At 37.5% G+C, this 25,015-nt stretch overlaps 1 protein-coding gene across 17 annotated transcripts in view; it reads right to left on the bottom strand.

Moving 5' to 3' along the window:
• GPHN (gephyrin) overlaps positions 1 to 25,015 on the bottom strand; it is a 312,212-nt gene that overhangs the window by 30,008 nt on the left and 257,189 nt on the right. For 11 of the 17 annotated variants that reach the window (XM_030481574.1, XM_032919855.1, XM_030481575.1 and 8 more), the window contains 7 exons: positions 21,537 to 21,579; positions 19,178 to 19,315; positions 14,258 to 14,350; positions 10,305 to 10,360; positions 5,206 to 5,325; positions 887 to 945; positions 518 to 671 (listed from right to left, as the gene is read on the bottom strand). In XM_030481574.1, coding sequence (XP_030337434.1) covers positions 518 to 671; positions 887 to 945; positions 5,206 to 5,325; positions 10,305 to 10,360; positions 14,258 to 14,350; positions 19,178 to 19,315; positions 21,537 to 21,579 — 663 coding nt within the window. Of the gene's footprint in view, positions 1 to 517; positions 672 to 886; positions 946 to 5,205; positions 5,326 to 10,304; positions 10,361 to 14,257; positions 14,351 to 19,177; positions 19,316 to 21,536; positions 21,580 to 23,944; positions 24,008 to 25,015 lie in introns of all 17 variants that reach the window. The other 6 variants (XM_032919854.1, XM_030481561.1, XM_030481564.1 and 3 more) reach the window with 1 other exon arrangement.

The following is a 25,015-nucleotide window of genomic DNA, read 5'->3' as shown; positions in this document are numbered from 1 at the left end:
GTCTGCACTCCTACCAATTGCAGATTATCTGGATTTCAAAATGTGCTATTATTAAAATATTAAGGCACAATGCTACAAGCAGGCATTTGGCAGTACTATTGAGTTTTTAAAGACAGGTTAGCTGCCATTTGCACTATGGATACAGAGGCGTGCTGCTCAAAAGAAATTATTCTTCCAGTCATGACTGGCAGTACAAATTACCTCTCTGACTACCCCACAGGTCCTCCCTTCCTGGCAGGAGAAAGCAGCTGGCACATGGCTGGATACAGTACTGAAATTTTGGCAAAGACAGTGTGTGAGACTTGTAAGAGACCATTGAGGGAAAAAGCGATGGCACAAGCACAACAGGCACAAGCAGCCTATTATGGATTGATCACTCATTAAAATACCTCATGTCAGCACAAGTTGCAGCTCAAAAAGCGAGCCTACTTGGGAAGAGGGTGGAAGCCACCATCCAAAACACTGTCCAAAGGAAGATACAGTAATTCAGACCTTCATCTAAACATACTTTTCTTACCTCGTTCCCTGTTGACATGACTGCAACCACTGGAAACTTGTTAACTTCTACTTCAGTTACTCCAACAGTTGCTAAGAGACCAATCTCAGATGGACCCATGTGGGTTCCTTTAGCCAGCACACATTCACCTCTTTTAATGTCATGTCCTATAGGTCTGAGCGCAGAGAAAAATGAAAGAAAACCAGAATGAGATTGAAAGTATATTTCCTTGATTGGTCCTCCTTCAGGTAAGGAGTGTCCAGGGATGCTCATTAGTCAGATTGTCAAAATGTCAGTACTACTTATGGTTAAAAAATTACTATAAAAATCACCAGCCCTTCAATTCCCTACAGAGATATTTTACTGTTTATGAAGTAGGCTGTTACAGACCTGATATCTTGGCCTGGTCGAGCCTGCACCAGGATTCGAACCTCTAGTTCTTCAGTGCCCTACAAAAACAAGGAGATCAAATACGGTCAGCTGGGTTATTCAAAGAAGATTAATCATCTTCAATTTCTCAGAAGTCTACACAGCTTATGGTACTCATTACACTGAGACCGCATGGTTTAAGCATCATCACTGTTCTCCTGACCCATGTGTCAAGATCGTAATACAATGTGTGCTAAAATGGAACTGCTTTCTAAGAAATTCTCTCTTTGATGAGCTCACCAGCATTGAATATATAGTTTTACCTTCCTTTCTTTAATGATCTCTGTGCTTATTTATCTTTCTTATATTATGTCCTATGTTTATCTGTTGATCTGGTATATCAAGCGGATTATTTCTATTCCTCTCAGCCAACTCTATGTGCTCAAACAATTTCAAAGATGCCATTTCAAAAAGATGGTTATTCTGACAGGCAATATACCACTACATCTGCAGAAAGACAGGAAGATGCTATACGCACTAGCTGTTTCAGGATTTTCATGTCAATTCCTGCAGTGGAAACACCCACTTAAGAGCTTTGTACAAATCAGAATGAGGCTGATTTGGCCATTTTTTCATGGGGTTAAACCACAACAAGAGAGAGTGGCCTTAAAAGTCTGATGTCTACTTTAATATTTGTGTTTACTTCTTCAGAATTTCAATGGTTTGTTGGCTCATTCAATGCAAATAAATGCCAATAAATGGCACATGACCTATACTGTCAATATTTGATTTATATGACCTGCAAGTGGGTGGTTGATATGTACACTCAGCCTCGACTGCTAGTCTGTCTGTAGCACTAAAACTACAGTTGCTTACACTGGAACAGATTTTGTTTTTACATTATCGTGTAGTGCTTCATACTTACAGTACCTCAAAGTTATAAATCGGACACTAATATTATAAGACAAACAGCCACGTCATTGTCACTTGGAATTTTTACAGGAATGATAGTGTTGCATAGGATATTGGAAGATGTCTGAGTTCAAACTAAGTGCTTTAAACTAAAGGCTCCAAAGTTAAAGGTAATGAATGTGTCGTTACATTCAGATTGTGATTCTGTTTACTTACTGTAGTTAATGAATGCATTGTTATGTTCAGATTGTGATTCTGTTTTCTTACTGTGACAATGGATAAATCAAAACCAGGAAATTTACAAAAACATCAACCCTGAAAAATCTTATTTCTTACTTTATCACAGCATTTTCAAAATATGCTTTAAATGCAAATTCTGTTTCTTTTATACTTGCTCCTCTTGTTTAAGAGAAGAGAGTATTTTTGGCTGCTAATATCCAAAACGGCTGTGCTGATGCCCAGGATGTCCTTTTATTTCCCTTATTCACATCTGAAGCTCTAAAAGACGCTTTAGCTTGTGATGAAAATCTGGGGCAACAGTTAGCCTAAGTATTATTTAATTTTTACAACTCTGGGGGTGGTTGGCCAGTCATGAAGATCCAAATTTTCCATATTTTGGATAACATTTAAAGATAGCTAGGAAGTTTCTAGGGAATCAAGAGGATACATTTGATTAATAAAGAAGGTCCTATTTAAGACTCCTGGATTAGAGGGAACAAGGGGAAAAAAAGGCTTTTTGGGAATTTTGTAATCCCAGGTTTAAAAAGCACAGTGGGAAGTGACTGTGGACAACATGGTGACATGCGGAGATTATTATTTATGAAACTGATGGATATCCTAGAAAGCTTTAGGAATACAAGAGAATTAAAGGTGGCTAGTGGTAAGGCTTGCAGGGAGGTATGGCATCTTCCATTTGGTGTGTATCAGGCAGCATTCTTCTTGCTGTGTATTAATATATTTTAAACTATGTCTTTGTACTTTGATGGTTGTTAACAGCCAGCATCCATGCTGATATACTGATGCTCAATCTTGATCTAGGATCTAACTATTGCTTTGGTTGATCACATTGGGCTCCTTTGTCCTACAAGGTGACATAAAAGCTCAAAATGAAAAGGATGTAGACATGTTTTTGCAGGGATCTTTCTTAATGATTGTGCATTTAGAAAGCTTATGAAAATTTACCTTCCTGCTGGATAGATGCAATTCCTTTCGGACCTGTGACTTCTACAATCATTTGGGGAATGCTTGCTATGATATTTAAGTACTGCTACTGCAATTAGAGGTCAAGGAGCTCCTTTAAAAAGTACTCTCTGTCTTTTCAGAAGAACATTTTTCAGATGTTCAAGATTTCATTTTAGTTAAATCCCAGCCCTGAAGGAGTTCTTAACACTAAAAAGAAAAATATTCTTCAAATATGTAGCCACCTAGGCATGAAAAAGGAAAGAAAAATAACTTAATATTGAAACTATACTAATTATTTATGTACAGGATTAGTAGAGTGGCATATTCAAGGACAAGTAGAAACTGAAGGGTACTATCTCACACTTACAGGCAGGACAAGGAAGCTGAAGGTGGCTGACCATTTGCTTAAAAACCTCAGTTTAAGTGAATAACCAAATAATCTGTTCTCATGTGCACAGGAGAACACGGACAGAAAAAGTAGAATTCAGGAAGACAGTCATCCAAAGAAGAAGTAGAAAATATCAGGTTATGGTGCATGTTGCTCTGCAGCATGATAGTCCTCTCATGATGAGGTGGGCAATGGCCACAGAAAACTTGCTCAGTAAGGCTAACGGAATGATTTACAAGCACTGAAGGCAATAGCGTATTTTACAGGAAGATATAATCTACACGTACGCATCTGTAACCTCAAAGCAGGACTGACTCTGTCAGGAAGAAGGCCAGCCTAGACAGCTTGCTGACCTCAGATGTAAAAATCTATGCATTTACGGTAATAAGGCATAAGAAAGGATCATGAGAGTATGTTTCAGTTTTTGCTGTCTTCATCAGCTTTGAACACTAGAATTCATCTGCTTACACCCCAGCTGCAATCGCAATGCTAGCATAGAGCTATGGTGAAGTGGAACAGCTTGTCAGAACAGCAGCAGAAGAGCAAAAGCTGATTTGAGCAGCGAACCACGCACACGCTTAATTCCAAAACTGAACTTGGAAGTTGTGTCAAAAAGAGACTAACTTCTTGCCTTAAAATCTGTCAGATGATGGAAAACATGACAATGGTATCCTGAAATCACAGCTAGGTAAGGTAATCATTCAGAAGGAATTCTCTAAACATGAAGTCTAAGATGGACCTGTTTGGGATGAAGTTGTCTACAAATAGCTCTTTTACTTCATCAGAAAACCCCATTTTACCTTAAGACAACTGTGCGTACAGTATTAGTATTGTAGTACTCATTTTTAATGTGGTATTTTGCAGCATCCATAAGATTGAGTGCAATATGACTTATAGGTATACTGGAAAATCTGTCCGAGCTAAACAAAGTTAAGACTGCGTTCTGAGGGAATATGCACCTTATCCATTTGCTTGCTTTCAGAGGTCTCAAATACAGTAATTTTCTCATATTAAAGGAACACAGACGTATACTGAAGAAACTTTAATAAAAATTGGGGGGCACTTACTTCCCCTCTTACATAATAAAACCTCTTATTTTAAACATATGCATTTATTGTAAGGTATGTGCACACGACACATTCTCCAAAATCCACCAAATTCACCCTTGCTGAAATGAGACCAACTCTGATAAAACAGAACCATCTTCATAGCATAGTTCAAAATAATCCAAGTTATCCCATAGATTTTGCAGACTTAAACCAGTTCACTTTCCCACAGAAAATCATATTCAGTTTTAATTATATCAGCAGTAATGCTGCAATGTAATATTTCAAAGTACAATTCTGGAATCAACATGTATTTTAAGAAAATTTTTCCCTTTCTTACTTGGTGAGTTTAGAGGAACTTTAAAAGTCCTTATCTTGCTGAGTTTCAGGATGATGCTGAAATATAAAAAAGATTGCTCTACTGCTAAATGTAGACTCAGCAGAAAAGAAGGAAATACGTCTGATTGCCATTACTCTGTATTTTAAAATGCAATTACACTAGGCACACAAATTGGACTGTAGTTATGGATCTCCAGGAGGCATATGACTTTCACTCAAATCATGCTCCCAAATACTTTGGTGTCAGCATTCAACAACTGTGATGAAAAATCAACGTCAAGACAGGTAGGTCTGTGATACTGTTGCCACAGCCTGAAAAAGTGAGTAGAATTGCCACTAGGAACTGATGTGAAATTCCTCAGATTTCTGAGATGAACAGAAGAGCTTTTCTGCAGGACTGTATTTACAGGATTATATCATGAGCCATTTTCCATTGCACACAAAAGAAAAATGATTTTTAACTTGTGACTCACATCATCTGATTCCCTGATGAGCTCTGTATCTTCCACTTGCACCACCGCATCAGCACCACATGGAATTGGAGCACCAGTTGTAACGCGCATTACTTGACCAGGCATCACAGTCTGAGTTGGCTGAAAAATGAAAAACCCCCAAAAATCTCAAATCATTTGAACTTTATGAAAGTAATCTGAAAGACTAAAGTTCTTAGTTCTGGTGTGGCTCTGGATATACTGCTAGTGACATCAACAGGTATAAACTTTAATGTATTTAAAGATCATTAGGTCATTTCTTCAGATCTGACTTTTATATCGTCAGATATTAGGTGGCTTCACATTTTTCCCCTTTCTATCACAAGAACAACTTTCATAAGCAGCAATATACTGGTACTCTGGTTGGCTCAGAAAAATAACTGGCTCAGAAATATAACAAGTGGTGACCTTCTAGAAACTTACATGAGCTAAATCGAAGTAGTTCTCTGTACATAAATATTTTGCAGAGTAGTCTGGTCCTCAGGGTTGAAATTTCTTTGCTTTGATTTGGTTGCATTTTCGTTCTGTTTTGTTTTACCAGCACACTATATGTAAAACCCCAGCAGCTTATAAGTAATGTAACCAGCTGCTTCATTTTGAAGCAGATTTCCTCCTACTGAGGGACAGCTCAACATCAGTTGACACAGAATATCTATCTTTGTAAGGTTGACTTTAGCAAAGCCGAAAATTGATAGTATTCTATAATTATGTAAAGTCACAGTACATTACAAAGTTTCAGCATAAGTAATACAAAGAACAGAAAAATATCAGAACATGATAAGACAAATGACACGGTTTTAATAGAATTCTCACCAGGCAGCATATTTTAATACACATTTTTCAAAATCCAGAGTAAAATTTGGCCAGATTTGATCATAAGAACTTAAGAAATATATACCTAAAAGAAAATCTTTCTAAAAAAGAAGATGATTGAGATTTCATTGCTGGAATACGAATGCTTGCTCCCTGCAGCACTTTGGTAAGCTCAACTTATTTAGGCATTACTGTTACTAGTAAACATGTGCTACACACAGATCTACACAGCTGTGATCAGACCAACATATTCTGTACATGTCACATGTATACTTCATGTGCAGATTGACTCTCTATTCCATATGCAGCACTGGAGTTTGTCCAGGACTTCTCAGACTGCAATTAGCACATATCTGATAGCAACCCATGGACCTGCAGTACTGCCTGCAGTCATTTACTCCATGACTTGTGACAGGAGGCTGTTAGACATTTGCAAATTCTAGACCAGTGACCAACATTTCAGCTGCACAAAGCTGTGATTGCCTTTCCCATTCTTCTACTCCATTTTAGCACTGTCATAACGTCTGAAATACGAGTATTACTTTGAAATGTGTGTATTTCAAAAGCTGGTCACTGGGACAGAAGCCCCAGGGTAAGGAGACCCAGGGAGAGATTAGAAATGGTTTGTATCTATCTGCTTTACCACAGTATCACAGTGACCTATGCATCCCAAGAAAGAACTGAGCCTTGAGCTGATTGAATCTTGACCCTTTTCTGTGGGTAACAGAAATGTAACATCCTTTGGGAAGAACCGAAATAAAATCCTAACTAAAAAAAAAAAAAAAAAAAAAAAATTCACATTTGCCATATGTCACGGTCAGTGTGCAAAAGCAAGATTCATGTTATCCTAAAGTAGGCATCTAAACCAGATGACACTAAAATAATACTTTTTTAAAAAACAGTACTTACTTCTCACCACAGACTATGCAAGGAGCTGTGGATGAACAGCTGAAATACTGCCAATAACTGAAGACACTTAAAAGCGAAAATAAGATAATCTTGTCTAGTGTGTTTTGATTTTTATGGAAAACAAAAATAATTGCAAAAGGCAAATCTTATGCCTTGGATTATGGGAGCTCTTTTGCATATTGTTGTAGGTAAAAATTGTTTTGGACTTACTAACATATTGATGACATTAGTGACAATTTTCAGTGTATATTGTATAAAAATATTCTCCCATTTAAAATGCATTTTTTGGGCCTCAAGAACCACAAGGAATACAAAATGTTGACAATTCTGCCAGAAATCAGTGCCTATGGTGATAAAATGCACTGCAACTACTCATGCTCTTGGAGTTTATTACTAGATGAGTTAATTTTTTTGAGATGTAATGATGTGAAACATTTAAACAAATTTACGATACAGTAAGAGCTGCTTTTAGAACTGGTTGTGTTGCTCATATATTTAATTTCCTTTTTTTTCCTTTGAGAATTTGATCAGATTAACTTTATGAACAAAAGTCAACCATCAGATTTGTGTGTGAATCTCCAGGGCTGTGTTCTTTTGTGCTAGAGACTATGAAGATAAATAAATGATCGCTTCTCAGAAAGCATATTAATGTATAATAATTTCACAGAAGCTCTTTTAAAGGCCTCTGAGATCTCACACTTACCTGGAATATGGCACTATTGGGTTCTGTCTTTTGCCTTCATCACCGATAATCTATTTAATCTCAGCCACTGAATAAAAACCAGAAATAATCTACTGAGCACAGCCCCCATCTGACATTTTCTCTTGCACATATTACACCTCTCCTGTGTGATTTCCACTGACCCATGCTCCTTTCTGTAAAAAGACCCAAGTTAATAGAATGTCTGTTTCCATCCTATATTACATCTGATTAGTCACAGTGGCTCTTACAAACATCTTTAGAAAGTCTTCCATGAAATGCTAAACTCCAGCTACGTAAGTCTTTAGGAAGACAACCACTGCTCCCTGTGGTTGAGTTTTTCACACAGAGGCCACGTGGATGGCTCATGAGTAGTACTCTCAAATGTGCCCTAGCCTCCCCAAAGCAGGACTGTGTCTGAAAGGTTTCCTCAATACAAAATAAAAAGTGGTTGTTAACATAAACACAGCCACCTGGAAATGGAAATCAGAAAATAATACACAATTTACGAATTGATACAGAAATGTGCAACTTGGCTATACGACCTCTCTGCAATTCTCAGTCCCATCTTCTTCCTCTCTACGTAGCATTTACATAACCTTTTTCCCTACAGGAGGAGCCAAATCTAAACCCATTTTGAACTCCCTGCTGTGAATCATTCTGTTAATTGGTCTGTAACATGAAAAGCAGAATGTTGCTGCTGAGAGTGACTGAAGGATGAAATGAGACTGAGGAGCCTTCCAAGGCTATAAATAATTTCTTGGGAAGGAGAGGAACCTGAAGATGTGTTGGCTCAAGAAAAAAATGTTGACCAATTATTCAGAGGTCAACAGCCTCATTTTCCTAACTTGCCGATGGTATTTTCAGAATTATTCTCTCTCTGCAAGCCTCCTCCCACCCAGTTTTTGTTCCTTGCCAGAGAGGCTTCCTATTCCCAGTAATCTGAGAGGACAGACTGTCCCTGTAGAGAACCGTTTGTGAACTTCTGAATTTTGTAGGAGGGAAGCAAGCTCCCATTTGCCCTTTTATCCTTTGTCCAAACCTGCTGAACTCATTAGGATTTGAAACCCTTTAGGCCTGTGGGCAGTCTTCCCCATTAAGCACAGCTTCAAAAGTCCTGTTTTTCAGCACCAGTGTGCTGTTATATTTTCTAACTAGCAAAATGATAATATTGATGACAGCTGAATAATGATAGGAGTGATAATTCAGCAGGTTACTCTGTTGGTTCTTGCTATTTTATAGTGACCATGAAGAGGGCTGTTGAAATAGTTGTCAGCCTTTTCAATTCCGGACTAATGCTTGGAAATGCAGATAGAAGGGCTAAAAATCCAAGGCAGGTGAAAAACCTGCAAAATTCATTAGTCTACTTTTTTTTGGCATTTAAAGTAATTTTACGTATTTTGTATAACATATTAATTAATCTAAGTTCACATGAATATCAGTATTGAGAAGATGTCTATTATACCAAAGTATAATTCATGATGATGGATGGGAACTACAGCAAGAATAATTTTCACAGTTCTGTGTATCTATTACGATTAGCCAAAATAAATTCTAATATACAGTTAGAGGCAGTTCAACTCCATTTTTTAAAAAATTGAATAATCCTGTAACTGTTAGTACTTCTAAAACCTGAAACAACTTTTAAAATACATCTATTTTACTTGGACTTTTTTGTTTAATAGTCAAAATAGCCACACTATAAAATCCTCATTAAAACTGACCAATCCTTTGTTTTGCCTGTTATTTATTCCCTTTCTCCACCATTTCATATACAATATACACGATTATAAACTGGGACTTGAAATAGTGGAGAAACATTTTGGACTAACTCATGCTCTCCTGAACAGAAGATAGCATGTATAATTAAATTGACAGAATAATAAAAGTGGCTGAACATAACTGCTATTTTTTTTCCATTCCCTCAGTATTAATACAGCAATTTAATGAAATGTACTCTTGAGTTTGAAAGCAAATCACGAATTGTGTTTATTCATGAGTATTTATATAGCACAGCAGGTCATGAATGGATGCTGCCTCAACTTGCTCTTAAACTCAATCCATGTATGTACTAGGGTGCACAAACACCCTTCATTTAACAAGCAAAAAACCCCAAAGCAATACCACAAACCTGGCTCCTGACTGGCTTCCAAAAGTTTGTTCTGATAATTACCTTTCTTTAAAGGCTTCATACAGAATTCTTACACTTTGTTTTGCAGGGATCAGTGTGAAGTATACGAGCATCTTCTGGAAACAGTTATTGGGATGATGCCCCTTTAAAAATCTGCCAGCAATAAGGGGTTAAATAATGCTTTTCCCTGTGTATGAATTGTAATGCCACTAGAAACCTTATGTCCTCTAACATTGCAGTAGGGCAAAAAATTACTGTATACACTCCTATCAGACATGTCAGCGCAATGCTCAGAAGTATTTTGGGATATCCTTGTTAGTTGCTTATGTAACCGTACTACCTCCCTTTCTATCATCATGTCCCAAGGCACATAGCAGGAGGGTACAGCTGTGTCCTACTTCATGCCACCTCCAAGAATACTGAGTTATTGGAGCTCTAGCAAGGCTTGTAAAAACTACTAAGCAGTATCTTATGAAAGAAAAGTACATTAAAAAAAAAAAAAAAAAAAAAAAAAAAAATTGTGCTCACCTGCTCACCAGCCTGGGATTCCCCTATGATGAATCGATCTCCTGGGCCATCAGCAGCTGTTAAGGTGGACAATACAAATGGTAAAGGCTGAACCAAACAAGCGATGGCATTAGAAATTAAGAGCAGAAGAACCAAAGAATGATCTAAGACTCAGTTCTTCAGTGTCAGCATGAACATTTCAAATGCAAACATTTGCAAGCAATTCACATTTTAGGTCCTTTTAAGTTGTGCTTATTCTTTCGAAAATTACAGGTTCTATAATACTTTTAACTGAACATTTCTGGGCAATAAGGGATCAAGTAAAAGGTGATTAGGAGGTATTACATTAATAACAAATAATTAAGAGAGCTCATGAGATTATTTTTATAAACATGACCACCAGGAACAAATCTTTTTCTTTGTGAAACTAGCACAGGGGTATCAATATTTTGTAAATACTGATATTTCAGAGATTCTGTCTCTGCCTTTGGAGGAAAATGTGGACAAGTGCAATGGTGACAGACTGCGTAGATGACCTTACAGGTTTGGCATTTTCTGAAAAGCAATAGGGCTTAAGACAGTGCAACTTGGACTGCCACATTAGAAGTCTTGAGTTGTGCTTCTTTTTGTAATGTTAGGAGTTAGCACCGAACTAGTTACCTTACACCCTTCACTGAAGCCATTCTGAAAATTAAAAGTCAGATTTAACAAACTGAAAGTCTCCAGGACTTCTAATTTAGCCAAATCTGTACTTTTACAGGAACAACAAAGGCACCATTATTAACAAAGTTCAAGCTTCTGCCTGCCTCTTTTGGCAAATTGCACTAGTGGTATTACATGCTTTTTACCATGGTGCAAAGCATGTACAGAGCACAAGCAACTTCCCTGTCCAAGGACAGCAGGCATGCTGCCAAGAGTGTTCGGACAAACTGGGTACATATGATCATATTTAAATATGTCTTTTTATTAATTTTAAATCTGAAAATGTCAAAAGTTGATTTTCCAGAGATGAAGTCTAATCAGTGACAACCTTTACCTTAGTATATTCTGTTTTATTTCAAAAGCCCTGAATATACAGTCAGATAACCTTATTGTATTGAGAAGAATTGCTTTCAGGAATCATAGAATAGTTAGGGTTGGAAAGGACCTTAAGATCATCTAGTTCCAATCCCCCTGACATGGGCAGAGACATCTCACACTAGACCATGTCACCCAAGACTGTCCAGCCTGGCCTTGAACACTGCCAGGGATGGAGCATTTACCACTTCTTTGGGCAGCTTGCCTCACCACCCTCACAGTAAAGAACTTCTTCCTTACAACTAACCTAAACTTCCTCTCTCTAAGTCTGAATCTATTATCCCTTGTCCTGTCACTGCAGTCCCTGACGAAAAGTCCCTCTCTGACATGCTTGTAGGCCCCCTTCAGATACTGGAAGGCTGCTATGAGGTCTCCACACAGCTTCTCTTCTCCAGGCTGAACAGCCCCAACTTTCTCAGCCTGTCTTCATACGAGAGGTGCTCCAGCCCCCTTATCATCCTTGTGGCCCTCCTCTGGACTAGCTCCAACAGCTCCATGTCCTTCTTATGTTGAGGACAGCAGAACTGCCCGTTCAGTCTATATAACAATTTATCATATTCATACTCATACATCAGCTGCAACTCTGCAGATGAGGATCTCTGGTACTTAGTCAAGTTTTAACTTAAATTTAAAACCCTGCCAAACAGCCTAATCTATGAGCTTTAGAATAAACCCTAAAACAAGAAAGTGGAGAAGGACTCTTGAACTACTTGTCCTTGAGTAATGCATATAATACTACTGAATACAGTTGTCAGACCTTCCCTGAAAAAAATATCCTGGGATGATCCAGCAAAAGAAGAGAAAAAAAGTCCCTAATAGCTGAATTATTTTAGACCTGGTAAAATGCTACTGAGTTAGATTTTAATCCCCGATTAATAATGATATGGAGAAAAAGTTTATAGGTGGTGAGCAACTGATATATCTTGAAAGAAGTGGAACAGGTTTTGGGCAGATAGTTTTATGTGACTGAAAGCTAAGCCTTCATTTTTTTGGTCAAAAATATCCATTAATGTAGTCAATATTATCTCTGCCTACAAGCTTTGTTTCTCATATCTTGAGATAACAGCTTTACTAGAATAGAATAGAATAGAATAGAATAGAATAGAATAGATTAGAACAGAACAGAACAGAATAGAACAGAACAGACTATTTCAGTTGGAAGAGCCCTACAGTGATCATTTAGTTCAACTGCCTGACCAATTCAAGGCTGACCAAAAGTTAAAGCAAATTATTAAGGGCATTGTCCAAATGCATCTTAAACACTGACAGGCTTGAGGCATTGACCACTTCTCTAGGAAGCCTATTCCAGTGTTTGATCACCCTCTCAGTAAAGAAATGCTTCCTTATGTCCAGTCTAAACCTCCCCTTGCGCAGCTTTGAACCATTCTCACATGTCCCACCATTGGATCCCAGGGAGAAGAGATCAGCACCTCTCTCTCCACTTCCCCTCTTCAGGAATCTGTAGAAAGCAATGAGGTCACCCCTCAGTCTCCTTTCCTCCAAGCCAGAGAAACCCTAAGTCCTTAGCTGCTCCTCAAAGAACATGCCTTCCAGCTCTTTCACCAGCTTTGGTGTCTTCCTCTGGATGCATTCAAGTACCTTACTGTTACTTTATTTGAATCCACCACCAAAATTAGGGTCTTGTGTGTTGGTTCTGACAGAAGTTGTTGAAGATGGCGATTGTGATCATTCTGCTTATTCTGTGTATTTACTGAGATTGTACTTGTGCTTTCCCTTACTTTGTAGCAATTGTATTGCCAGACAGCATTTAGCTGATCCCAAAGCCTTTGTCAGTCAGCATTCTACTCAGAGCTTCCTCTCTTAGCTTTTCTCAGCTTTATATTACCTGAATTTTTCTCTGGCTACATCTGCTCCCTTGCCGCTATTACTGGTCATTTTGGTCTGCCTGTCTCGCACACACATAGACAACAGAGAGCTGCAGTCAAACTCATCTTGTAGACCCGGATTTTTATTTTGATATCAAATCCATGGGGAAGCAATTGGACTACATCCATTGCCTGGGTTTGCAGACAGTCTATTTCATGGACAGTTGTTTTCCATTGTTTCAGCAGCCAGTAACAAAAAAGATACTTTAATGTCCCTAGAAGAAAGTTTGCCATCGTGTCCAAATTTAAACATGGTATTATGATGATTCAATCCCTACCACAATGAATTCACTAATGGTATAATGTTCAATCATGTATATATTAATTTTCCTCCATAAACATCTGAGGTGAATATCGTTAGTCTTACTTTAGAAAGCGAATAACTGATGCACAGAGAAGCAAGTTATTCAAAATCATGCAGCTCCTAGTGGCAAAGCGAGAATGGATTCAGGTCTCCTGGGAAACCACTCACTGCTTGCTCCATAAAGTCACACTACTAATTTTATTTATATACAGCAACTGCAATATTTTTAAAGTAAAAATGAGTTCTTCTTTTAATGTGCCTCCATAAGAGTACAGAATTTTTGAAAATTCTCTAATTCAATCATACAATAATTCATAAACAGGAAGCTGGACCTGTGCCAGTTCTACTGTAAGAAATTCGTGATCAAATCAAAACCAGAGGAATAGAAGAAGAATCTGTCATTCAGAAACAGATGTTCTGTTACTCTACTGAATTCTTTATATTTCCAAGAACCTCACTGGCAAGACAGGTGCAAGTCCATGAGCACATGTTGATGTACATTTATGCATATACATATATATACACTTAACAGATCTGAATTCAACTTTATGGTCTTCCTTCAAGACAGTTGCCTTGTACATAATCAGCAATGATCTGAATAAAATCTCAACCAAAATAACCATTGCTGGATCCAAAACAGGTGAACTAACATGTTATAAAGTGGTTTTACAGACACTATACTGTATGTCTGCAAAGCGAGAGTTTACCTCTGACAGCATAGCCATCTTTTACTGATGCTGGAAATGGTGGCAGATTATCTTTTGCATATACATCTTGTGCAAGGACCCGGCCCATGCCATCTAGAAAAGAGAAAAAAAGAGAAAAGAACACGCTCCATATCATTATGCCTAGAGAAAGGGAAAAGAAACCCATGAACAGCAGTGAGCTCTGATGGATGAAATGTATGTGTATGGGACATGAATAGATCTCTCGGGCTTTTGATTTCTGCGTCTGCATAAATGAAAAAAGACTGGAGTCTGAAAGTACTGATGGAAGATTTCTTCAGTAAGTCTGTGTTCCTAGCTATGGTGAAACTGTTGACACTAGGTCTGAATGCCAAGTATCCACACCCAGAGGTAACAGCTCTGATATAGGATTAGGCAGAGAAAACAAGTATTTGTTTCTTCAAGACAAGTTTTTCTCCTGAAATCTCTTAAAAATACATACTTTCCTGTATTTCAATAAAAAAGTGGATCTTTTAAAAAACCTTTAAAAATAACATTTCAAAAGCTAATCTTGTGTGCAAAAGGTGAGAGGTGATGGATTGAGCCCAGAGGACTCAATATAAACAGTAATGATGGATAAGTTTCCATAAATTGACAAAGAAGTTTTGCAATACATTAGCTTTGCCCAATTGCTGGGAGCATTTCTGCTTAATGGAGGGTGAGTGCATTTAAGTGTGAGGATTATTTATGTAAATTTACACTATTACAGTTCTAAATATTTTAACATACGCTTTCCCTTCACTTAGCAGCTATGACTGATGAGCTGTAATTTGGCTCAGCCTCCCTGTAGAGACTGATAGGAATTACTCTACCCTCAGTCAAGTGTGCACTGCTTGTTTGCTTTTATGGCACCAGCAAGAGGTTTTTTTTTTGTAGTATGATGTGGAGCAGAGTGGAAAGTATATATCTCATCCCTTCATACAGTGGGTGAGTGAGAAAGAATATTTATTGCATGCGTGATTAGATGGACTGGGAAGGGGCACAAGGGTCAGAACTACTGACTACTACAACACTACTCAGATTGGCTTGATTCCAGTATAGTATGTCTATGTGGAGAAAGGAAGCTTATTGCTTAACAGAAGCCACAGCTCTTAAGAGTGTGTTGTGGTACAGGAAGGCAATATCCAGCTGAAAATATGAAGGAATGAGAGAATGCATGAATATTTCTGCCAGGAGAACTTATGTGGATATGTACTTTATCGATTATGATCTTTCAGACATGCCAAAATAGAAAGACATAAACAAAGTATGTTGCTTGTTTTACAGATAGGGAACTTGATATGATTCTGGATTTGCTGGGAAGGCAAAAGACCTAACATTGCACACTAAATGGATAACTTGATTTGAAACTGTTGAGCTCCAGTAAAGTGGTATTATAAATGCAAGTTATATTTTACTTATTACAAAAAATGATTTAGTAATTAATTATAATTATAATAACTATAACATCATTATGCTCATATCCATATGTATGACCTTTCAGCATGAGGCGACTCATTGCATTTTTGAAACAGGTATTGCTATGAAAATGCTGATAGCATCTGTTAAAGCAACTAGAAAAGCATCTTCATGATGGCTATTAGTATGTCTGTGCATCGCTGTGTATCACTGTCCATGATAAACAATATAGAAGTTATTAGAAAGCTCACAAAAGCTTGTATTATTGCACTGAAAAAAAGAATGCACAGACGTTTAAATTATAGCATAGAAAAGGCAGCTATCAAAGGCCTAGTAAAAACACCCTCTGTTCACAGAAACACAAAATCTCATACAAAAGTGATGCTTCTAATTTTAGCAGGCATGTTATGTCTTCATTTTACTTCTTGTCTGCATGCAAAATCACACCAATTAAAGCAAAGTTGAACAGCATGTTCCTGGCATTCTGCCATGCAATATTTGAAAGGAATAAATGGCCAGCCAGTAGCGGGAATGAATTTCATTAAGGGTAGAAAAATGTAGAATTATCTGCTGAAGCCATAGGCATTTAAAATGAAGCAAGTCAGGAACTAAAGGACAATGTGAAGTACCTCTGTACTCTCCTTCATTTGAGCAATTATTTTAGAAATACACTGTTTGGCCTTATTTTGATTAACTGTAATTAAAAAAGATGTTTTGAAATGCTTTAATGTCACAAAATGCCCCTTGTAATGCCCATAGCTTTCTGATTCAAACACAAAATGGAGAATTACATTAAAACAACTTTTCAAATTTGGGTATTTTCTAAAGCTTATCTGGTGAAACTGGTACGGTCCTGTGAAGAATTTTGATTTCTCAGGGTATTGGTACTGTGATAAAGCAGTGAGACAGATTGTACTAGAGGTGATGGATTTGCTCCCATTTTGTAAATATTGCCCTGGTAGTACTTCAGTGTGATACAAAAAGTCAATGCTATCAGAATAATCAGCTAGTTCAAAATGAATAACCAGTGTAAAAAAAAAAGTCCAAACGCTACAGATGTTACAGGGCTCGTGGACTAGATCAGTAAAACTGCTCCATTCTGAGGCTTAAACCATGAAGTGTGGATTGTCTCTGCTTTGTACTTTTAGTATCAATTAAACTTCTGCCTCTTCTTAATATCAGAAGAATAATCATTATCATGGTGTCTAAAAAATTAAACTTATATAACCATGGAGCAATGCTCAGGTAACTGAATTCAGATGGAATAAAAGGCTAACTGGGGGATTCATACCAGATATTGATGATGGCAAGTGGGAAAAATGCTTCAGATGCCTTTGTTTTATGGCACTTTTGTAAAATGTTTTAGGATGGTCCATTTTTTTTTTTTTTTTCTTAATATGGAAGAGGCTAAATGAGCTATACAGGCACTGAGCAATACTCTTACCAATGTGAAAGTCATGTTTCAAAAAATATCTTTATTCATCCTCCTCCTTTGTTAGGAAAGAATATATTTGAGAGACTACAGCATGCCTTGACTTAATCAAGAATAAACTCAGGACTCTACTGGCTACATATACAGAGTAACATTCAACAGCTTTATTTATGAGGATGAATATTACGTAGTATGTTTAGTAATGTAAATAAATCAGGTTAAAATTAATAGGCAATTTTTTAATGAAAGAAATTGCAATGCTAGAACTTTAAATATTTCACTTTCCCTACAGAGAAACTGTGCTCCTGAAAGATAAATTTAAGGACCCCAATGCTAATTCAAGATACAAACCCACAAAAAAATCCTAACACAGCACAATAATGCTTTTCTGAGTAGAGTTAGCTGGCATTCAGACCTCCAAGACTACATTTTTATTATCTCCTAAAATTACAGGTATATTAACAGAAAAATAAATGAAAAGATAACTAAACGAAAAGCTGGTTCTTAATTCATAAGACTGTATTCTTCAAAATGAACATTTTTTTTTTGCAAACTAACATACATGTGCACACACACGCACACACACATATACATATATAATGCATTTTTTTATTTGATCATTAACCTCAGATTGGAAAGGGGGTTTAGTGAGAATCATAGAATCATAGAATCGTAAGGGTTGGAAAGGACCTTAAGATCATCTAGTTCCAACCCCCCTGCCATGGGCAGGGACACCTTGCCCTAAACCATGTGGCTCAAGGCTCTGTCCAACCTGGCCTTGAACACCGCCAGGGACGGAGCATCCACAACCTCCCTGGGCAACCCATTCCAGTGCTTCACCACCCTCACTGTAAAGAACTTCTTCCTTATATCTAATCTAAACTTCCTCTGTTTAAGTTTGAACCCATTACCCCTTGTCCTACCACTACAGTCCCTAAGGAAGAGTCCCTCCCCAGCATCCTTGTAGACCCCCTTCAGATACTGGAAGGCTGCTAGGAGGTCACCACGCAGCCTTCTCTTCTCCAGGCTGAACAGCCCCAACTTTCTCAGCCTGTCTTCATATGGGAGGTGCTCCAGCCCTCTTATCATCCTTGTGGCCCTCCTCTGGACTCGCTCCAACAGCTCCATGTCCTTTTTATGTTGAGGACACCAGAACTGTACGCAGTACTCCAAGTGGGGTCTCACAAGAGCAGAGTAGAGGGGCAGGATCACCTCCTTCGACCTGCTGGTCACGCTGCTTTTGATGCAGCCCAGGATGCGGTTGGCTTTCTGGGCTGCAAGCGCACACTGCCAGCTCATGTTAAGCTTCTCGTCAACCAACACTCCCAAGTCCTTTTCTGCAGGGCTGCTCTGAATCTCTTCTCTGCCCAGCCTGTAGCAGTGCCTGGGGTTGCCCCGACCCAGGCGTAGGACCTTGCACTTGGCTTGGTTAAACTTCATAAGGTTGGCATCAGCCCACCTCACAAGCGTGTCAAGGTCCCTCTGGATGGCATCCCTTCCCTCCAGCGTATCAACCGAACCACACAGCTTGGTGTCATCGGCAAACTTGCTGAGGGCGCACTCAATCCCACTGTCCATGTCACCGACAAAGATGTTGAACAGGACCGGTCCCAACACCGATCCCTGAGGGACACCACTCGTTACAGGTTTCCAACTGGACATCGAGCCATTTACCACAACTCCAATAGTAAGACAACAGAGTGAACAATCACAGTGCAACTTGGATCTACATCGCATCTACAGAAGTCCAGTGTTAACCACTGAGGCAAATTGTGGTTTCTATGATTTAGCTTTGTTGCATATAACACAGACTGGAAGGAAATTCATCTATATATTTAATTACAGCTCCATTACAGATTCCTTCAGGGAGCAGCACTGAGCTCAATCAACATCTCCTGAGTTTGAAAGGAGACTTCTGCTCCTATCATTGGCATTTCCTAAAGCAGTTTCTCCTGGAGAAGGTAGTGTCTCAGACACCTCAGACAACATTAACAAAAGAGCAACTACTTAAGAAGGTTGTAAAATAAGGAAATAACCACCCTAATCCTCACAAAGAATCCTACTTAAAATACCTCTGTAATTGATGATTTCTGTTCCAAGCACTGGAGTCATCTCCAGAACTGTGATGAAGGCCTTGTCCATAGATGTCAATGGGAATGGAGACATGCGGTGTCTTCTTGCTACCTTGGTAATGTCAACAGCACTGTGACCTGCAACGAGAGAGCACCGAGTTCATGTGTGCTACAGTGTGTAGATGTACACGGTGATGTTTATTTAAACCACTTTACTGAAATAAATGCGGCACTTTCGGGAAAATGAAATCAGTTAGCTATCACCTCTGAGTATCACTGACACATGCTTGTCTCTCTATGTGGGAGATTGTTGATGAATTTATTTTTTGCCGTTAACACAGTAACTGTCTTTCAGAGGTAGAAGTAGAGACAAACAAAACTGCCTACTTCCAGTCCCAAGAAAGATGCTGGGAAAAATTACTTGAACTTTTTTTTTGCATTTATTTAGAAGATAACATGATGGTAAAAGCAGGCACTGTGAATTTGTCAAACACGAATTATTTCTGACCTAATTCCTTTCCTTAACATAGCAGTCAGCATACTAAGAGCGAAACAGCTGATGAGATATATCTTAACTATATTAAGATTTTTCACACTCTTAAACATGACTTTCTCATAAGCAGACAAGGCAGAAATGATCCAAATTAAATTATTGCAAGATAAAATTGTAATTAGTGGAAAAACTGCATTCCTGGATTTAACAGTAGGCATGCCCCTCTAAGCATACATTTTCCACTATTACACCTGTAATTTGTTAGCAACCTCACAAAAATAAGGAAAACAAAAGCACATGTGAGTCAAACTTCCCTACCTTTCTCTGCATAGAGAAAGAAACCCTGCTTAGCAGCACTGTAATTCCTGCAAGTCCAGCAGATTCCACACGATATATGTTAAAAACTTTATCCTGACTGTATAAATTAAGATACTATTTTCTTACAAGGAAAAGATAGAAAAAATGAAGGAAGATTCTAGGAAAACATGTTTCAGCAGTGAAAGCTGGGGGAATTTTGTGGCAGCAAACCTATGCTACAGCCATTAAATGCTTTTATGTTTATGTTTTACTGCTACCTAAACCTCACTGTTAGCTACTTCAGAGACTAACATTTCACCTCTTTAATCCTTAAAACATGACTGAATTCAGAGGCTTTGAATGCTTTGAGTAGCGCCCAGAGTACTACCTTAAGATTCGGAATGCTGAGCCATGACATTTGCTTAAGTCAAAGGTTCTGTTAAAATGTACTGACATACGTGTTCTTCAACACTTTTTTTTGACAATGGATAAAATCCCCTTATCTCTGCCAACTTTGTTCCAACGCCAAAAGTAACACCCATTATTTCTACAAGAGAAACCAAGAAAATACACACTCAATAATAAAAACTGTTCAGGTTTAACACTAGCATGAATAACCTTAATGAAGAAAGGAAGAGAAATGCAAGCGTAATTACTAATCCTTCTCTCTCCCTATTTCTTCCTACAAATGCTAACTCTTGTTTTAGAGGTATCATATATTTAAACAGACCTGGAAACAAACAACTAATATTTTTTTAAATTCTAAAATTACTAAGTGGTATTTTTTAATTACAAGTAAATGACATTAAACAACTCCTCAGATCTTCCCAATTTATCTTTCACTAATGTGAAATGTCAGATCACTCTAAAAATAACTACTTACATTTAGCAGCATTTTGTATGAAAAAATAATCCTTTAGCTTTGAAGCAGCAAAGTCAATTGGTTGCATAACATAGAAAATTCCTGACAGCTTTCTCTCATCACTAAAACAACTTCTTATTCCTGTTCTTTTATATACATACACATACACACATATGGTGGATCAAACTTCAGACTAGGAAAGATTCCCACAAACAGAAGGAAAGGAATAGTGCAAATTAAAGAATAGATACTTTGAATCAAGTCTGAATTCTTCACTTCTGCATTTTTTTGTTTGGTTTTATGTAATCCAACATTCAATTTCATGGTCAAGTATGAAAATAAAAATCATATATATATTCAACGTGAGAATTTTCATTTTCATTGTCTTTGAGTGTTGATTCTTTTTGCCCATAAAGCTTGCACACACATGAATATTTACAATACATCACCACAAATAACACAGACCTCCATGTCATTAGATGAACAACCTGGAAGAAAAATTAAAAAGCAACTACCCATCAATACATGAACACTATGAGCTAATTACGCTTTTATTTTCTCTTTGAATTGAATTTCGCTGTCTTAAATCATTAAATTTCTTCTGCAAACCCACTTATGTCCCAACCATATCCTTCTCATCTGACTGTGATTTGCTGTCTTATGACCTCTCTTAGTTTCTCAATAGAGCTATGAGTTTCAGTACTTACTTGCTCTGAGGATGTTCTCCTTGCTGCTGCACCTGGACTGGACCTGCAGAGAAAGAAGAGAGTCTATGAGTTACAGAAGTTAACAGGAATGCAAAATACAAAGATATAGTGGGCAAGCTCCTGGGATCAAAGACAGAGGCTATACATATTTTCAGCAATATTCTTACATATTCTACATAAGATAAGTATATTTAAGCAGAAGGGTAGTAGCTGATGGTCAGAATCTGATATAGGAATTTGACTCTACTCCTCCCCCCCTCATAAGAAATGATGGCCTAAGGATGATAATAGAGTAAAATCAAAGAACACGGTGGTCAAAATTACATGTTAAGCTCCAGTTTTAAACAAAAAAATCCACATTTTCTCATACAATTGTAATTACAGTAACTCTGAATCTAGGTCCTGTTTTATGATTAGACAAAATACCAATATATTATCATGACCTGCTTTAAAATTTTGTTATTGATAATTTCAGATATTATAGAAAGAGTTTAAAATATTCAAATTAGATTGTGCTGATTCTGTAGATATTTAATAAGTCTTCTTTGCAATTGTGTAAGCAAATCACAATTTTATTAACAGCTCCTGGCTGGAGCCATATATATTTACTCAGTTGCTTCTGTTGTGTTAAACTAAATGCTATGTTCATTATGAATTTTACAGTGCAGTTCTACTTTAAAAAGTAACTGTGTGAGAATGACAACAGGTTTCTCAACAAATCCTCTTCCTAGATGCTTAGCTGCCACTGTGCTATTCCAGATACATTAGCCTGACTCTAGGGAAATTGGAGGATTCACATTGGTCTAATATTCTAGTAACACTGGATATTTAGAGTTCCATCTATCTACCATGCAGATTTGAAAAAATAATTATTTTTTTAAGAGTATCAGTCCTGTAAATATGACACATTTTGACGTTTATCTATACTGAAGCATCAGCTCTTGTTAATTCTTCTCAGGTTTGCAAAGATAGCACATTGTATAATAACACTGAAGTTGCAAGTTTTTAGATGAACTAATTTGAAAAGGAATCTATATTCTGGCAGGTCAGCTGACGGAACTGGTAAAATTTGAAAAAAAGCTTTTTGTGTGGAAAATACCCCAGCTAAAGTAAAATTTGCAGGAAGACAATCCTCTCAGAGGGTATGAACAGAATCCTTCTCTTTTGTACTTTATTGACAAATGTATTGCTAAATTTCAATGAAAGGACTAATAAAGTAAACCTGTGGACACGTGGTGAAAGAAGTGGAATAGCACAAGCCATGCTGAGGGTATAATTTCCCTGCAGAACATTTGCCTCTGCTGAAGAAGCGAAGGAGTGAACCCAGATTATCTTCCAGACTAGTTTCAATTTGCAGAAGAATTGCCTAGAAATTAAATTTGTATGATCTAACAACTGATGAAGAATGGTACACAATGGTACACAATGGAACCCGCAAAAGTCTTCAGAAAGGAACAATCATTTAAAGCTGAAACCAACTGTGGCCCAACTTCTAAACCTCTTTCTTCTGTTCCACAGCAGCTTGCCCCAAATGTATATTCACATAAAAAAATTGGATTCTACAGTGCAACACAGTCTACTTATTGTAATGGAATAACTTATGGAAAGTAATGTTGCAACTTAGAGTGGGTTATGGTGTCCTTCCCTGAAGAAAACTGTTGTTTAAAAAAAACAAACAGAAACCCCCCAAGCCCTCCCTCCTTCCCACCAAAAGCATTATACAAGAAAACTGCAAACAAAATATTAATGATGATGCCCAAATTTGGCCCAGAGTTGTTTTACAAGATTTCAAAGGCATGACATGATCTCTCTTTGGAAGAAGTAAATATTTATCTATAATTTACCAATGGACAATTCTGGACCAAAAAGATGGTATAATGGTAGGAAAGAAAGCACAAGAGAGAGAAAGCAGCACAGATTGAGAGAGAGAGAAGCAGGATGGACATGGCAAGGCAGAAGGTGTGTTCAAAAGGAGACATGGGCCTATGTGTGTAAGACCGCTATTTAAAATGGAAGAGGCTCTCTTATTTCTCACTGAAAACCATATGAAAAGAGAAAAAACGAGGAATGGGCCTGCTGCAAAATAACCAAGCAATTCAGCAAACTGTGGAATGAAACTCAGTGAGATAACACAGTCCTAAAGAAAAAGAAAAAAAATCCAAAAATACAAAAATACAAAACATTTGAAACAATCTACTAAAACAAAGTAAAATATGTGATCCAAAGGACACAGATAAAAGCTACTAGAGAAGGAGGAAAAATGTTAGCAGACAAAGACAGTGCTAAAGAAGTAAAATGGAAGTCAAGAGAGAGTCTTCAACAAAGTGGAGGAACAAAAGGAGCCCAAACCCATAGCGCAAAGCAATGTTTGCGAATGGAAAACAGCTCCTTTGAGCAGTAATAGTTACTCTCGAGTTGTAGCCTCTATTCCTCCTCAGTTCATCTTTAAGCCCTTCCAACCTATAGTGGAGCTAGTGTATGGACAAAAACAAGAGATTTATAATGAACAGAGCAGCTGAGATTTGCAGATCAAATCTTCTAATATAGAAAACGTGCTGACAAAGTTTTGCTCTTACAGTGTCCAAATGACAATGGTAACAAAAGACAGCTGGCTTCACACACAGCCTCTTACAGGTCATTTTTTTTAATTCTGTGCACACAGAGGACTTTAAATATACTTTTTGATTTCTTACACCCAGCCTACAGTTTCCATGTTATCACTCACCTGATGGGCAACATATGCAGTATGAGAAATAATTTGCTTCCCACAAATTTTAAAAGCAGCTGTGGAAGAGGAATCCATGATAATAAAATAAAAGGTTTGATCAGCTAGACTTGGTCATTTCCCAACCTATGCTCACAGCTGCAGAATACAAACCATGTTTTAACATAACTAACATCAAAATTAGGTATTACATAATACTTTAGTTTGTTTAATATATAAATTGCACATTGAGATCCTAAATGTTATTTCTAACAAAAGACTGAAGTAAAATGATTTTGAATAAGACCCACCAGTTTTCTAACACATACAGTTTTAGCAGCAGTGGAGCTCTGTATAAATGGGGTCACGTGCTTTAAGTGCCTTTTATCATATTCATTATCTGCAGGTTTCACTACTTTGTGACATTTACAAAAAAACCTGTATTCTTTTCAAAGCTACTGTTAAGTAAAGAAATCCATATTACATTGCATATAGTACCATGACTGACTGGGGCGAGTGATTAGTAGTAGCATTTACTATAATTCTTCTCATTCACAGGTAGTTACATAAATAACAACCTATGTCTGTTTCTCCTTTCACAGGAAAAGTATAGTTTTTCTGTTTGACCATTACACAGCCTCTTGGCTCACAATGTATCTTGGCAGATGATACAATGGGCCACCAGCCAGCACCATTCCCCTGCATAATTCAGGCAGAACGTTACCAAACCCAAAGCATTCAGTTCACATTACTCTGTTTTTATAAGCAAACTTGA

The sequence above is a fragment of the Strigops habroptila genome, chromosome 4, assembly GCF_004027225.2.
Source record: "Strigops habroptila isolate Jane chromosome 4, bStrHab1.2.pri, whole genome shotgun sequence".
Lineage (NCBI taxonomy): Eukaryota > Metazoa > Chordata > Aves > Psittaciformes > Psittacidae > Strigops > Strigops habroptila.
This window is presented reverse-complemented; position numbering and strand designations above follow the sequence as displayed.